Source organism: Oncorhynchus keta, chromosome 34, assembly GCF_023373465.1.
Source record: "Oncorhynchus keta strain PuntledgeMale-10-30-2019 chromosome 34, Oket_V2, whole genome shotgun sequence".
NCBI classification, from domain to species: Eukaryota; Metazoa; Chordata; class Actinopteri; order Salmoniformes; family Salmonidae; genus Oncorhynchus; species Oncorhynchus keta.
Window position 1 is genome coordinate 16,483,743 of NC_068454.1, and position 17,604 is coordinate 16,501,346.

The window sequence follows — 17,604 nt, forward strand, 5'->3', positions numbered from 1 at the left end:
CAGGGTGAACAGCCCGGATGTTGGGGGATGTGTTGAGGAAAAGTACAGGACAGCAACATTGAAACACCACACACCCTAGTTTTTCAACCATTTAATCAACACTAAACATCATAATGTCGCCTACATAAAAAACATTTTCAAATGTATTGCTAAAAATATATTGCCACTTATTTTTAACACAATAAAAACTTTGGCACTGTAAACAAGACAACACAAGCGCGTTCTACAAATAAATGTAGATCAAATTACATGATGGCGTGCCAAGCTGTGCTTTTGCAGAGACACCAGAATACACTCAAACAACAACAAAATATTAAATTCACCCAGAGAGAATGACTTTATATTTATCAAACACTGAGAAACTCAAGTATCACTTTGGACAACATCAAACTACTCTTGGTGTCACGTCCTGACCTTGACAAGGGGTGGTTTGTTTAGTTTTTTTCTATTGTCTAGGGGGTTTTGTATGTCCTAGGGGTTTTTCTAGTCTAGGTGTTTATATGTCTACGGTTACCTGGATTGGTTCTCAATCAGAGGCAGCTGTTTATCATTGTCTCTGATTGGGAACCATATTTAGGTAGCCATATTCCTTGGTTTATCTGTGGGTTATTGCCTATGTATAGTTGCCTGTGTCAGCACTAGTGTTTATAGCTTCACGGTCGTTTTATTAGTTTGTTTAAGTATTCTTAGTTTAATAAATAGGAATGTATTCTCATCACGCTGCGCCTTGGTCTCCTCGTTACGACAAACGTGACACTTGGACATAACTGTCAATGCTCATCTGAACCAAACAATCAGATATACAGAGTATTCAGAAAGTTTTCAGAACCCTTGACCTTTTCCAAATTGTGTTACGTTACAGACTTACTCTAAAATGTATTTAAAAAATAATAATTCTCATCAATCTACACAAAATACCCCATAATGACAAAGCAAAAACATGTTTTTAGAAATTGCTGCAAATGTATTACAAATTTAAAACTGAAATATCATCTTCACATAAGTATTCAGACCCTTTACTCAGTACTTTGTTGAAGCGCCTTTGGCAGCGATTACAGCCTCGATTCTTCTTGGGTATGACGCTACAAGCTTGGCACACCTGTATTTGGGAAGTTTCTCCCATTCTTCTCTGCAGATCCTCTCAAGCTCTGTCAGGTTGGAGGGGGAGCGTCGCTGCACAGCTATTTTCAGGTCTTTCCAGAGAAGTACTGTACATGCTCTGGCTGGGCCACTAAAGGACATTCAGAGACTTGTTCCGATGCCACTCCTGCTTTATCTTGGCTGTGTGCTTGGGGTCGTTGTCCTGTTGGAAGGTGAACCTTTGCCCCAGTCTGAGGCCCTGCACACTCTTGAGCTGATTTTCATCAAGGATCTCTCTGTACTTTGCTCCGTTCATCTTTCCCTTGATCCTGACTAGTCTCCCAGTCCCTGCCGTTGAAAAACATCCCCACAGCATGATGCTGCCACCACCATGCTTCACCGAAGGGATGGTGCAAGGTTTCCTCCAGATGTGACGCTTGGCATTAAGGCCAAAGAGTTCAATCATGGTTTCATCAGACCAGCAAATCTTTTTTCTCATGGTCTGAGAGTCCTTTAGGTCCCTTTAGGCAAACCAAGCAGGCTGTTACGTGCCTTTTACTGAGGAGTGACTTCCATCTGGCCACTCTACCATAAAGGTCTGATTGGTGGTGTAAGGCAGAGACGGATGTCCTTCAGGAAGGTTCTCCCATCTCCACAGAGGAACTCGGGACCATCACATCCCTGACCAAGGCCCTTCTCCCCAAATTACTCAGTTTGGCCGGGCGGCCAGTTCTAAGAAGAGTCTTGATGGTTCCAAACTTCTTCCATTTAAGAATGATGGGGGCTGATGGGGACATTCAATGCTGCAGACATTTTTTGGTACCGTTCTCCAGATCTGTGCCTCGACACGACCCTGTCTTGTAGCTCTTGGGACAATTCCTTCAACCTCATGGCTTGGTTTTTGCTCTGACATACACTGTCAACTGTGGGACCTTATATAAACAGGTGTGTGTCTCTCCAAATCATGTCCAATCAATTGAATTTACCACAGGTGGCCTCCAATCAAGTTGTAGAAACATCTCAAGGATGATCAATGGAAACAGGATGCACCTGAGCTCAATTTTGAGTCTCATAGCAAAGGGTCTGAATACTTATGTAAATAAGGTACTTTTTTAATTTTAATACATTTGCAAAAGATTCCTAAAACCTGTTTTTGCTTTGTCATTATGGGGTATTGTGTGTAGATTGATGATATAAAAATTGAATTAATCAATTTTAGAATAAGGATATAAAGTAACAAAATGTGGAAAAAGTCAAGGGGTCTGAATACTTTCCGAATGCACTGTAGTCTGATCCATACAATGAACTGTTTACAGATATTTATATATCTTCAACCAATGCTGAGATGTTTATGGGTTGAGATGTCTATGGGTTTGTAGATAGAACATTTCCAAGCCTTTGATGCAGGACTGACTAATCCTGGGCAGCTGTTGTAAAAGGAAGTTGATATTTCAGTGTAGGCTACAGAATTCAAAACACTCATATAAACAACAATCTAATATGTATCTTTCAAAGCACTGAAGTTGTTGGTGTTTTAGTCAGCTGGAGATATACCTACAGAACTGTCCTTTAGGCTCGTGTACACAACGGCAGTTTCAGTACCTCTCGTCATTACCTTGTCATCGGCATCTTATTCACATCTGGTTGGGTTGTCAACTTCTCTAATGGATCAAAACAGTTCTAATGAGAAACCAGAACATAACTGCATCTCTGGAGGACTGAGACACATTGGTTTGCATACGTAGCAGTAGCTGTTAAGATGATACATTTGAAACTTAAAATCAGAGGTGTAAAGTAACTAAGTACAACTACTCCTGTTACTGTAATTGAGTAGCTTTTTCGAGTACTTTAACTACTTGTAATATTTTTTTTTATCTCAACTACTTTTTCTGAGTAAATTAGCTACTTTTCACTTTTACTTGAGGAGTTTTTTTACACCAGTAAATGTACTTCTTCTTGAGTAAAATGTAGTTAAAGTAACTTCTACTTGAGTAGGATATTTCAGTAGTCTTTCCACCCCTGCTTAAAATAAAACACTTTGTATCAATCATGGATCATGGGATGTATATACTGAAGCCCTGCATATCAACCATAGAATTAGAATGAATTAATGGTGCTACAATATCAACACTTGGAGTTAGAACACAGGCCCATTACAGTATATGGGTTACAGCCAAAAATCATTCTGTGATTTGATTGGTTGGCAGTATGTCAGTCTTGGAATGTCACTTTTACAAGTCTAAAGCATCATCTTCAGCACAGTCACTACACACAGCCTTCCTGACTAACATGAGCCCCGTTGACGAGGCTGAAGTTAGCCAGAGACTGATTGTTGCTCTTGACCGAGGTCAGTCGCGTGTTGCTCCGCCCCGTGCTTTGAGCATTACAGTTGATTGGTGGACGACGGCGGCAGTGGAGCTGCTTGTTGAACTGCTTCTGGAAGCTATTACTGAGCAGGTAGAGGGCAAAAGGGTTGACACAGGAGTTGGTAAAGGCCAGGATGCGGGCACCCACGCTGGCGATGAAGTGTCCCAGGGACGTGTCCACCTGGCCGTAGTGGTAGGAGCGGTACAGGTAGATCACATGACTGGGGAGCCAGCATACAGCGAACAAACCCACAAAAACCAGGACTGTCTTAGCCAGACGCTTCCTTGACTCAATCTGTAGGGATGGTAAAGAAAGCATCATTCAATTGGAGTATTCTGCAGGACACACACACAAACTCATACACACATTTCTCATTTCCCCATTTGACTATTTACCATGTCTCATTAAATGATAAACACCTAAATGTCCAGTGTCCAAACATTCACACACCTGTTTTTTGATGTGTAAGTGTGCCTCCACGGGCATGTCTGAGGCGCTCTGGATCAGGCTGCGTGCGATGAAGCAGTAGTACACAGAAATGATGAGAAGGGGGATGATGTAGAAGATGAGAAAGAAGGCCATGGAGTGGATCTTAGGGTGCAGATCCCCAGCATGGGGGTAGGGAGCGCATGTCACAAAGGTGTCGTTGGTCTGGCCGATGTTGAAGGTGTGAAGGTCGGAGAAGACCACCTCAGGAACAGCTAGGGTCATGGAGAAGAGCCATATGGCTGCTGCTCGGAAGCAGATCTTAGCTGTGGACGTATGGATGTCCATGGGTTTGACAATGGCCTTGTACCTGGGACGAGCAGAAAACTAAGTTCATTACTTTTACCAGTCATTTAGCACAGGGGTTCCCAACCATTTTTCCCCAAGGCACCTTTTTCACATTTGAAAATAGATAGGCTATTTAATAATTATAATTCTTATAATGGATAAGGAAAATAAAGTCTAGACCCGATTTCCCCAAATGTTACTCCGTTAGAAAATATGTTTTACTATGATAATTATACTTTCTCTTTTACAGAAAGTGAAGAGATCAATTGATAGTGACAGAGCCACACATTGTATAAGATTACTTCCCAAGCAAAGTCCAATTTTGTTGACTTCTTGACTTTAGAAGATCGTAGCTTAGCTTCTGAATATCATAGAGACAAAGTAAAGATATTCATTCCCATGTGCATCAGAGTCGGGTCAACATCTTGTTTCTAGCTTAAAGCCCACCCTCCCCCAGATCCTTTATCATTAAAGAAAAATTGTGTCACATTGCTCTGATTAAAAGAACCAGAGAATTCAATGAAAAGCAGCTGGTGTTGGCTAATTGAGTTTGATCATATCTGTAATGAGAGAATATGGATGCAACATACATACATACATAAGGGTACTTCAGGACTATCAAAGAGTGCTAGAATGGCATTTGGTAATTAATGTATGGAAAAGAACAACTCTCATAATAAAACATGGATTTCCTAAATCAAAATCCATTGATTAAATAGCATCAAAGTTCTGCAAATAATTACAAAAACCTTTGTTAATACAACAAAAATATATATACAGTACGAGTCAAAAGTTTGGACATACCTTCTCATTTTCTTTATTTTAATTATTTTATACATTGTAGATTAGTAGAGAACACATCAAATCTATGAAATAACACATATGGAATCATATTGTAACCAAAAAAGTGTTAAACAAATCAAAATATATTTTAGATTCTTCAAAATAGTCACCCTTTTCCTTTACCTTGACGACAGCATTGCACACTCTTGACATTTTCTCAACCAGCTTCACCTGGAAGGCTTTTCCAACAGTCTTGAAGGAGTTCCCACATATGCTGAGCACTTGTTGGCTGCTTTTCCTTCACTCTGCGGTCCAACTCATCCCAAACCATCTCAATTGGGTTGAGGTCGGGTGATTGTGGAGGCCAGGTCATCTGATGCAGCACACCTAAGGACAGATTTCCCCTGGTCTAATGTATATTGCTCGTGTTTCTTGGCCCAAGCAAGTCTCTTCTTATTGGTGTCCTTTAGTAGAGCTTTCTTTGCAGCAATTCAACCATGAAGTCCTGATTCATACAGTCTCCTCTGAACAGTTGATGTTGAGATGTGTCTGTTACTTGAACTCTGTGAAGCATTTATTTGGGCTGCCATTTCTGAGGCTGGTAACTCTAATGAACTTATCCTCTGCAGCAGAGGTAACTCTGGTTCTTCCTTTCCTGTGGCGGTCCTCATGAGAGCTAGTTTCATCATAGCACTTGACGGTTTTTGCGACTGCACTTGAAGAAACTTTCATAGTTCAAATTTACAGATTGACCGACCATCATGTCTCATTAAAGTAATGATGGTGTAAGGGTTTTCTTCTGGTGAAAGAGAGGCGGACCAAAATGCAGCGTGGTGGTTATTCATGTTTTTAATAAAGACGACTATACATGAACAGACTATACAAAACAAGAAAAGTGAAAACCTAAACAGTCCTATCTGGTGCAAACACAGAGACAGGAACAATCACCCACAAAACCCAACACAAAACAGGCTACCTAAATATGGTTCCCAATCAGAGACAATGACTAACACCTGCCTCTGATTGAGAACCATATCAAGCCAAACATAGAAATAGACAAACCAGACACACAACATAGAATGCCCACCCAGCTCACGTCCTGACCAACACTAAAACAAGGAAAACACATACGAACGATGGACAGAACGTGACGGATGGACTGTTATTTCTCTTTGCTTATATGAGCTGTTCTTGTCATAATATGGACTTCTTCTATATACCAACCCTACCATGTCACAACACAACTGATTGGCTTAAATTAATTAAGAAGGAAAGAAATCTGAAATATAAAATATATTTTGATTTGTTTAACACTTTTTAGGTTACTACATGATTCCATATGTGTTATTTCATAGTTTTGAAATCTTCACTATTATTCTACAATGTAGAACATAGTAAAAATAAAGAAAAACCTGTGAATGAGGAGATGTGTCCAAACTTTGACTGGTACTGTATATATTCAACTGTAATAACAGGTGACATGTAAGGAATGTAAAAGTAATCCCTATTTATTTGCCTAGATTGGTTACATTATGGATGTTTTCCTGAAATTCTGCTGTTTCTAAAAGCATGGGTCGGGCAGAGAACTGCAATGACAGGTAGAGTGTTAATGCATCAGTTTAATGTATACATGTCTTTGGCTATGCCGGATTAAGTGATATGACATGCTATTCTATAAAATATTTTCTCCATAATTAATATTACCTGATTGAGCTAATCATGTAAATGTAATTAACTAGAGAGTCAGGGCACCACGAAAGAATATTTATAGAGCTGTTATCTTCCGAATAAACTCTTAAAGACCTAGTAATATTTTACATCAATAGCAGTCAATATTAATCCTCACCTTAATTCAGTCTCATCTGAAAATTGTAAATTCTTGGTTATCTGCACGAACCCTGGCTAACAAGTTGAATCAGCAATACAAAATTGGGTTTAATTATTTATTTTCTAAATACCTAACTAATTATACATACACATAATTAATCATAACTTGATTACAAATTATGTCATAAAGGAAAACGTCCCTTGCGGGCGGAACAGATATGACAGCTGGTTACACAAAAGAAAAGGGGCTGGGTTTGAGTGAAAGAGCGCGAAGACTGAGGAACAAAGGGCGAAGCTGTGCTATCGTAAATACAGTATGTTATGCATTCTAAATTACCGCCCATTTGGAAAAGGAAAATGCAATAAATATTTACTCTGAGCTGCGCTTCGGTAGGTTGGTGGTAGATGGGAGGCCGTGTTGCCCAACCGAGTCCTTTGAAGATTGTCTCTGCTGGTAAATTGAATATGTTGTAGTAACGTCAATGTGTGGTAGACGGGATACTCTGTCTGTTCCTTCCTAACCTGCGTTTGCAGCTGCTGTTGCTAACTCAACGGCTAGGAGGTATCACTTCTGTAGTGAATAAGAGTTCAAAGTTCATACCATTCACAATCAAAGCTCACGCTGATGTTGGCTTCATTCTGTAGTTATTATCTGAACCATTCTGACATCGGACCGTCGTCCTCACATCCTCGGAACAGGAGGTTATATTGTCGTCAAGGCTTTATATAGGAAGGGAGAGAAGGGCGTATTTGTAAGGTTTTAAAGCCCATGTCCCTTCACAGGGGCGGGCCACTGATTGAGTAGAGCCCTACCTTATGAAAACCCAAATCTCACATTTTAGAAGCTAAAATCACATTTCATCCCATCACGGATAGTTTCATATTCAAACATTTAAATTGAACAACAATTCCATGTGAATCCGATAACTCTGATGTGTAGACTTTCCACTGTAGAGTTTATGTCATCTTATCATTGATGAGAATGTCTCAGATGACAACAGAACTGACATCATATTCATTAAGTACCACTGCATATGTTCAATTGATCAGATTACCAGAATACAGTTCATTTCCCCCCACCGTCTGATGTTCCCAGAATCTCTATGTTAACCAAAAGGTTTGCAAATGTAACATCAGTAGGGTAGAGAGAGGAAAAAGGGGGGAAGAGATATTTATGACTGTCATAAACCTACCCCCAGGCCAACCAACATCATGACACTGTTTGAGTGTGTCATGTGTGCCTGTAAGAAATTAAGACTGAGTGGACAGCTCTCTGGTTGTTAATTAACTGAGATAGGCCAGTATGCCTGTCTTCACCTCACTAAAGGAACATTCACTCTCTCTTTCTGACTAATAGCCTTCTAAGAACTTTTTGAACTCCAGGTTCCAATGGTGAAAGAACTTTGATGAACAAAGAACTCTGCAGAGCAAGAACAGAGGAGCTGAGAACATAATGGGATAGAATAATATAGAACCGAATAGAGCACAGCTCAGGAGCCTGCTGAGCATTCATGCCTTTCCTGCTCACTTTTCAATATTTGGTATTCAGTCGAGTAAAGCGCTCTGCCGATGTGACTACCTTCAAATGCTGAAAACCCTCCCACTTGCTGGCCAACAGATTTTCTCCTGGACTTTTCATTCAATATAGTTGTTAGTGCATTTACAGTATCTTAAGCCACCACTTTAAATACGGTGTACCTTTCGGTAAGAATTTTGTCGACAGACTACAATATATAGAGAGAATGGTTCAGAATATCAAAATATATGCCTATTGTCTCTGTTTCAGCACTAATTGGTAGATTTAAAAATACTCTGACGTGTAGATTATTTAGGTTTAGGAAAGTATTTATAATTGCCTGCACTAATCATAGAATTGTTTGATAACACAGCCAAGTTTTGCTCCATATGTGGTCAGGTTCAAACTGTTACCGCTTGGTCTGCGCTAACAATTTAATTAGCCTACATGTCTTTTCTTTATATTATCAACTGTTACTAATGATCCTCAGTAACAACCACACAGCCTTGACGGCGTTTACAGTGAGCAAATGAAGGTAAATTAGACAATGAAATTAAATGGAATGATAAGTATACCAATTGAAGGGAACTAACAGTAAATTGGCAGTTGAATATTTGTGGTTATTAGGCCTACTGAAGGTTGATACTGATATTGGCTAATATTTGACATGATATAAATAGGAAACAGAGAAGGTCGGGGTAGCATATAATTGAGACATTCGATAGTGCCCATCCCCGGAAATGTATGCACGCCTAAAAACTCGGGTCAGAATCGGTCCCTTGATGTACTGTCAAATGCAACAGTTTTCTTCGCATCATGAGGGCAATTCTAAAGCCATTAATTATCAACATGTTGAAAATGGCTTTTATGTTGTCTCTGTGTGTCCTGACAAGTGTTCTAATGTCCATGGGACTTCAGCACCGTGACAGTTATACACTCGCACTAAAAGCCAAACGCGGCCATTTACCGACAATTTCTGCCTTTATTTCTAAAAGTGGCGCCACAAATGCCACAAGGGTTGCCATATCTCTTTATTTTTGTTGATTGAAAATGTTAGGATAACAGAGTTTTGAGGAGTGAATTGATGAATAGAACAAAATAAAAGATTGGACTTGAATTACATTAGGCCTCTTTATAATATGTGAGCTAAACCCCACCGGTTCACTCTCTCTTCTGTGAATTTGTCTGCAGTGAACAACATCTGCAACCAGGCTGAAAGTGTAGGCTGGTGTAATAATGTGTCACCTAATTACACGACCTGTCTGTTCGTGCTACCATACCTGCCTGTTCATATTACAATGTCAAAGAATGGTTGGAAAACTTCAATGAAGGCTGTTCTTTTGTTTTTACGTTTACTTGCAAAAGGTTAATGGATCTTCCCGTCGGAGGGATTGAGAAAACAACACATCTGATTATAAAAGCCTCACCTATCTGCAGAGAGCGCAGTGAGTGTGAAAACGGAGACGCCGACGGAGGGATTGAGAAAACAACACATCTGATTATAAAAGCCTCACCTATCTGCAGAGAGCGCAGTGAGTGTGAAAACGGAGACGCCGACGGAGGGATTGAGAAAACAACACATCTGATTATAAAAGCCTCACCTATCTGCAGAGAGCGCAGTGAGTGTGAAAACGGAGACGCCGACGGAGGGATTGAGAAAACAACACATCTGATTATAAAAGCCTCACCTATCTGCAGAGAGCGCAGTGAGTGTGAAAACGGAGACGCCGACGGAGGTGAGTTGGATGAACGGGATGAGTTTGCATCCCACCCGGCCGAAGAGCCATTTGTCCGCGAGGTACCGGCTGGCGTCCACCGGAGCGCACGTTACTAGAAGCAGCAGGTCCCCGAGCGCGAGGCTGGACATGAACAGGTTGGGCACAGTCCGCATGGATTTGACTGTGATAAACGTCCTCATTAGCGTGACGTTACCAATAAGTCCAATAATTATTAGTAATCCGTAGACGGTGGCGATAGCAATACCGGGCAGCCAAATGTAGTGCGTCTGTACTCCTGTGTTGATACTGGACACTTGCGATACGTTAAAAATCATGTTCTCAGGGTTTAAAATGAACGAGTCCTCCAAAGACATAGTTGGTGTCTTCTTTCTTGAAAGTTTGTAAAAATATATATTCTTAAAGTTACCTTTGGTATGGCTTGCTGTTAAAATAAATGTTGTGACTCATAACTTATCGTGTTCCCAATACCATATATTAAGAATAGCCTAATAGCATCATAAAAAGCTGCCAATCTGAAACTAAACCTTTAAATATCAAGGCTCATCTGTAAAAGAGACGTTGGTCTCAGTAAAAAATTACATAAAAATATAATAATTTAAATGATGCAAAGAATGTCCAACTATCAGATATATATATATGTAGGGTTCTCTCATGAACCTTCAATGTATATTGAGTCGGCATCTGTGTGGGGGTTATAAACTCACTGACGGCGTGCGTCACTTGCGCCCTGCCCTATTCGGTGGAAGAGTTGCGACAAGTGGATGGATGGACTTAACTCAGGAGTTCCAGTCCACCACGCAACCAATGTACACTACTGGGATGTTTGTTTGGTGCATAGACGTAGGTTTGGTGCGCCTTATTCACCTTCATATTCCCTTTGCATTATCTCAGTCCCAACCCAGACCTTAGCCTGTGCTCTGTCTATCTGACTATAAGAAACACCGTTGTCATCTATAACTGTAATTTGCTTGGGTAAAAAAATACCCCAAATAACGGTGGATAAAAATAACATAACATTCTATCTACCGTCTCAAAAATTCGACTACATCACACTGTCCTCGTTAATTTTGAGCCTGCGGTATGTGTCAATTCTCTGATAATAACCCAGCCCTCTGAAAGTTGGTTTTGTCAAGATCCTGACCAGGAGGCCAATAATTGAGCTGGGATAATGGGGGAATTGACTGAATATTCATCACACATGGAATGACTAAGACGTTTTTGTGATGGACACACACGAATTTCCCATTTCACGTTTCTCATTCAATGATACACACTAAACGTCCAGTGTCCCGTATATTATGTGTATACATAACGGTGAAATTAGCTATTTTCTGTGATTCACTGACTGATATTACAGTCCAAAAAAATGGGTTATATTGTCACATGCACCAGATAGGTGCAGTGAAATTAGTTGTTTTACAGGTTCAGTCATAGTAGTATGGCACCCCTATTGAAAATGTGGGTTTAGTGCCTTGCTCAACGTCACAACGACAGATGTTTAACCTTTTCGTCTGGGATATTCAAACCAGCGACCTTTTGATTACCAACCCAAGGCGCTAACTGCTAGGCAACCTGCTGTGACTGTTCTTTTGTTGAAATACACTGCACTCCATGCCACAAAGACAAGGGGACCGTTTAATTATAGACACACCGGATCTGAATAATAATGAACCTATGGAAATCAAATCAAATGAGCAGTAGACAACAATGTGCAAATCAAATATGCTGATTTCTCAAGAGGTCTGCTGAGAAAATGAAGCTTTTAATGGGCAGCTACTTATTTCAAACCTTACATCATCATTCCCTAATGAATCTTTGTGTTCTTCTCAATTAGATGATTCATGTTATTCCCTGATTAGAAAGTTATTGTTATTCCCAGATTAGAAAGTTATTGTTATTCCCTGATTAGAAAGTTATTGTTATTCCCAGATTAGAAAGTTATTGTTATTCCCTGATTAGAAAGTTATTGTTATTCCCTGATTAGAAAGTTATTGTTATTCCCAGATTAGAAAGTTATTGTTATTCCCAGATTAGAAAGTTATTGTTATTCCCTGATTAGAAAGTTATTGTTATTCCCAGATTAGAAAGTTATTGTTATTCCCTGATTAGAAAGTTATTGTTATTCCCTGATTAGAAAGTTATTGTTATTCCCAGATTAGAAAGTTATTGTTATTCCCAGATTAGAAAGTTATTGTTATTCCCTGATTAGAAAGTTATTGTTATTCCCAGATTAGAAAGTTATTGTTATTCCCTGATTAGAAAGTTATTGTTATTCCCTGATTAGAAAGTTATTGTTGTTAAACCAGCTCTGTTCAATGCTCAGGCTGTGCTGACAAAATGAAGCTTTTACTGGGCAGCTACTTACTTCAACCCTTACATCATCATCCCCTAACAAGTATATTATATCTATGTGTGGCTGCATACCTGAAGGAAGCACTAACCCATATCAGTGGAGATACTGCATGCCAACCTCGGTAGTCCCCAGTGATCCTCCCAAGGATTGGAATATCTCTATTGCTTCTGTCTGGTTGTTTGATATTTATTGAGCACCACAATCAACTCATAGCCAAAGGAGGGTCTGTAATAATTCATTACATCATGAATTATCCAACACCCTCAAGAGTCCACCTGCAACTTTGCATGAATATTTGTGCAGAATTCACAGCATTCAAGGATAAAGTTGACATCAGCAGTTGATGTTACCATTCCAAGGGTACAACTTTGCTCTCAGGAAATTAAGTTGTTAGTTTATATATGTTTATATATGTACATGTAAAATGGAATATATCTACATATTTTCATATTTCTACCTCATCACTAGTAGCAGCAGTAGTAGTATGATTATTAGTGTCTAGTATTATTAGTGTCTAGTATGAGAAACAGATGCCTCAAGTCCTCAACTGGCAGCTTCATTAAATAGTACCCTCAAAACGCCAGTCTCAACGTCAACAGTGAGGAAGCAACTCTGGGATGCTGGCCTTGTAGGCAGAGTTCCTCTGTCCAGTGTCTCTGTTCTTTTGCCCATGTTAATCTTTTCTTTTTATTGGCCAGTCTGAGATATGGCTTTTTCTTTGCAACTCTGCCTAGAAGGCCAGCATCCTGGAGTCGCCTCTTCACTGTTGCCATTGAGACTGGTGTTTTGCGTGTACGATTTAATGAAGCTGCCAAGTGAGGACTTGTGAGGCGCTTGTTTCTCAAACTAGATACTCTAATGTACTTGTCCTCTTGTTCAGTTGTGCACCGGGGCCTCCCACTCCTCTTTCTATTCTAGTTAAAGCCAGTTTGCACTGTTCTGTGAAGGGAGTAGTACACAGCGTTGTACGAGATCTTCAGTTTCATGGCAATTTCTCACATGGAATATCCTTCATTTCTCAGAACAAGAATAGAAGAATGAGTTTCAGAAGAAAGTTATTTGTTTCTGGACGTTTTGAGCCTGTAATCGAAACCACAAATACTGATGCTCCAGATACTCAACTAGTCTAAAGAAGGTCAATTTTATTGCTTCTTTGATCAACACAACAGTTTTCAGCGGTGCATTACATAATTGCTAAAGGGCTTTCTAATGATCAATTAGCCTTTCAAAATGTAAACTTGGATTAGCTAACACAACGTGCCATTGGAACACAGGATTGATGGTTGCTGATAATGGGCCTCTGTACACCTATGTAGACATTTAAGAAATAATCAGTTTCCAGCTCCAATAGTCATTTACAACATTAACAATGTCTGCACTGTATTTCTGATCAATTTGATGTTATTTTAATGGACAAAAAATGTGCTTTTCTTTTAAAACAAGGACATTTCTAAGTGACCCCAAACGGTAGTGCATCTCTTGTCCCCCTATATTAGGTTGGTATAAAATGCTACCATCCGGCTCGTCACATGCATTGTAGTCCACAGACTGCTCCTGACGACTTACCCAGAATTGAATTCTGCTACTCTATCGACCGCTATATACGCTCAGTCTAAATTTGCAAGTTGTTTGTGTGACTTCAAAATGATGGGTGTTGTATAAAACAAATGATTGGATAATGTCTAACAAATCTGACCAATCAGAGTATCAAAGTTGACATAAGTCATCATGTCGGCTGGCTCTGTCTCAACCCATCGGTTTCTGAGACCAATCAGAACAGTCATAATGTGTTCCTATTCTAGAAATCATAGGAGAGGGAGGCAAATCTAGAGTCATCGTGGAGAAGGAACCTCAGTTTGGCCGTAGCGGTGTGGATGGGTAGCCAGGCTTATACAGCTTATCAGAGACCCTGATAAAGTGAGTCTACTCAGATGCTTTTAAATGTCACACTGCAGATGATAACCTTTTTTACATGCTGTAATTGTGTACAACTCAAAGGGGAGCAGTGTGACAGTGAGTCCTGTTTTGTTGCTGGTGATTGTGGCTTGACATTTTTGGGGTTGGGGCGAAGAGGTGACCAGTAGGGGGTGACCAGTTTAGCCACTTCATTGCTCTCAGTCACGACTCCTTAGAAACTGTGAAATAAAAACACATGAACTGAATGACATTCATCCACTCCATAACAGCACACCAATGGTTCCCCCACGGAGAGTGTTATTCACTGATTGAAGGAGGCACAATAGCCCCTCATACTTGATGAATAGATCTCCAAAGGTCCTCAGCATTGCTCTGTAACTTGGACTAAAAGCAGCAGATGATGTCTCATGCCGTGCACCACTTCAGAGAGAGCACACTGGTATCTCACTAAAATAGGTGCAATTTTCACAACTAGGCTGTGTTGGAAGATCCAGTAGAGTCATGTGTACCAGTCTTTTTTGTGGTATACTTTGGTGTGAAATAGTCTAACATGCTGCTAAGTGCATCTTTTATACCTTAACTGGTTGATTAGAGGAATATTCTAAAAACTTTAGGTCACAATCTGAAAACATTTAGGATCCAGTGTCCCAGAACGTCCTCCTATGCCCAGCAGGGTATAAACATATTATAGGAGAAGACATGGCACAAAGCATCTGCCCTGACCATGTTTCTACATGGGCTCTCCCACATGCCACAGAACTGTGTTAGCCAGCTGAAAAAACACCTAGATATTAGAATTTGATTAATCAATCACATGCGTTCTAACGTCTAGTAGTTTGATATTACAGGAGTAAAATCGATTGTCTGTTCTTTCAGAATGCTCTGGGATATCTGATTACCACTGAGATCTTTCTCAAGCATTGCCAGGGCTGGAAGTTATTATTATTCATTTAAGATAAGGAAAGGGCACATGTTTCAGAGCATTGATGGCATTTTATTTCTCTAACTCAATCACAAATGACATTCAGCCTCTCTCTCTGTCTTCACTTCAATGAAAGGGGACAGAATTGACATCATAGTTCAGATTAGTATCTGGATTTCTCAGGCAACCAACGCTCCCCTCTATCGCATAGAGAACTGATTATTTGTGTCTAAAATGAACTCATCTCTATTGTTCAGTTCATTTGTCTGAAATAGACTGTGGATATCCCAGAGAGAAATCAGTTATTTCTAAAAGCCATCGTTTGAATGAGTCATTCAAGACTCCTTATACAATTACCACCTCCCATAGAGTTAGAACCGCAGCAGGAAACAATAGGAATAAAAGTCACCTAAGAAATATAATTTAAAAAATAATCTATTAAAAGCACTTTCCTGAACGTCGTGAACTCTCTGAACTATATTACAATTATTGATATAATGTTGTCTTTGTGCCGCTCATTGTGCCGCTCATTGTGCCGCAATGAGTTTTAGCACCACGGACAGCAACTGGTCCGACGCTCTAGCCGTATATGAAACCGCGAGAACATCTGTGCATTTTTTTCACCTTTATTTAACCAGGTAGGCTAGTTGAGAACAAGTTCTCATTTGCAACTGCGTCCTGGCCAAGATAAAGCATAGCAGTGTGAACAGACAACACAGAGTTACACATGGAGTAAACAATTAACAAGTCAATAACACAGTAGAAAAAAAAGAGAGTCTATATACATTGTGTGCAAAAGGCATGAGGAGGTAGGCGAATAATTACAATTTTGCAGATTAACACTGGAGTGATAAATGATCAGATGGTCATGTACAGGTAGAGATATTGGTGTGCAAAAGAGCAGAAAAGTAAATAAATAAAAACAGTATGGGGATGAGGTAGGTAAAAATGGGTGGGCTATTTACCGATAGACTATGTACAGCTGCAGCGATCGGTTAGCTGCTCAGATAGCAGATGTTTGAAGTTGGTGAAGGAGATAAAAGTCTCCAACTTCAGCGATTTTTGCAATTCGTTCCAGTCACAGGCAGCAGAGAACTGGAACGAAAGGCGGCCAAATGAGGTGTTGGCTTTAGGGATGATCAGTGAGATACACCTGCTGGAGCGCGTGCTACGGGTGGGTGTTGCCATCGTGACCAGTGAACTGAGATAAGGCAGAGCTTTACCTAGCATGGACTTGTAGATGACCTGGAGCCAGTGGGTCTGGCGACGAATATGTAGCGAGGGCCAGCCGACTAGAGCATACAGCAGTGGTGGGTGGTATAAGGTGCTTTAGTAACAAAACGGATGGCACTGTGATAAACTGCATCCAGTTTGCTGAGTAGAGTGTTGGAAGCTATTTTGTAGATGACATCGTCGAGGTTCGGTAGGATAGTCAGTTTTACTAGGGTAAGTTTGGCGGCGTGAGTGAAGGAGGCTTTGTTGCGGAATAGAAAGCCGACTCTAGATTTGATTTTCGATTGGAGATGTTTGATATGAGTCTGGAAGGAAAGTTTACAGTCTAGCCAGACACCTAGGTACTTATAGATGTCCACAGATGTCCGCATTCCGCCTTCATCCTCTCCCGTTTGAAAAATATTTCTCAACGGGGTGCTCCGGCCAGCTGAGGCACTCTTGCTTTGATCTGCAACGCAAAAAAACGTGACTACCGTCTGTGTATGGACATCGTGCATCATATATAGCCGAGTCCTGTCTACTCGCATTGCATTCAGTGATCAAAGGGGAATAGAACGTTCCCATAGGCATTTTTGGTCTATAGGCCTACAAACTATGTCCAACTTTGTTTGGTTTTAAACTAAATTTTAAAAAAAGTATACTTTACATTTGACGTTCATTGCATGAATAACAAGCCGTGTGTAAACCTGTGCATATACCACCATCTACTGGTAACACGCCTGTACTTGGAAGGCATGTATGAGATAAGACTTGTTGCTGGTCTGTGATTCTTCTGATCAAAAGTGGTTGGGATAATTTGCTTGATAATTTGCCTGAATCGATTGATTAACAAAAATAATTGTCTTCAAACACTAGGCACATGATGTTGGAATAACAATAACAAATCGGCATTGATTGAGGGGGATAGAGAATGCGGTGTTGAGAATACAAGTCCCATAAATCTTAGGTAGATTATGGTTGGTAAAATAAAACATTTCCGGGTTCCATGAAGACGCCTGATCATCACCAATATTAGGCTACCAGACATTTTATCCAAGGCGATTAACAGTCAGTGGTAGGCTATTGGCCAGTGCATTGCTTCTTTCCATTGGTG

General features: G+C 40.2%; 1 protein-coding gene across 1 annotated transcript; it reads right to left on the bottom strand.

Moving 5' to 3' along the window:
- Window positions 1–3,085: 3,085 nt before the first annotated feature.
- Window positions 3,086–10,439, bottom strand: grpr (gastrin-releasing peptide receptor). The gene is made up of 3 exons (XM_035749219.2): window positions 10,036–10,439; window positions 3,898–4,243; window positions 3,086–3,741 (listed from the first exon to the last, which is right to left on the bottom strand). Exons 1-3 carry the CDS (start codon window positions 10,437–10,439, stop codon window positions 3,346–3,348), a joined length of 1,146 nt encoding a protein of 381 aa, XP_035605112.1. The 3' UTR covers window positions 3,086–3,345.
- Window positions 10,440–17,604: the final 7,165 nt, after the last annotated feature.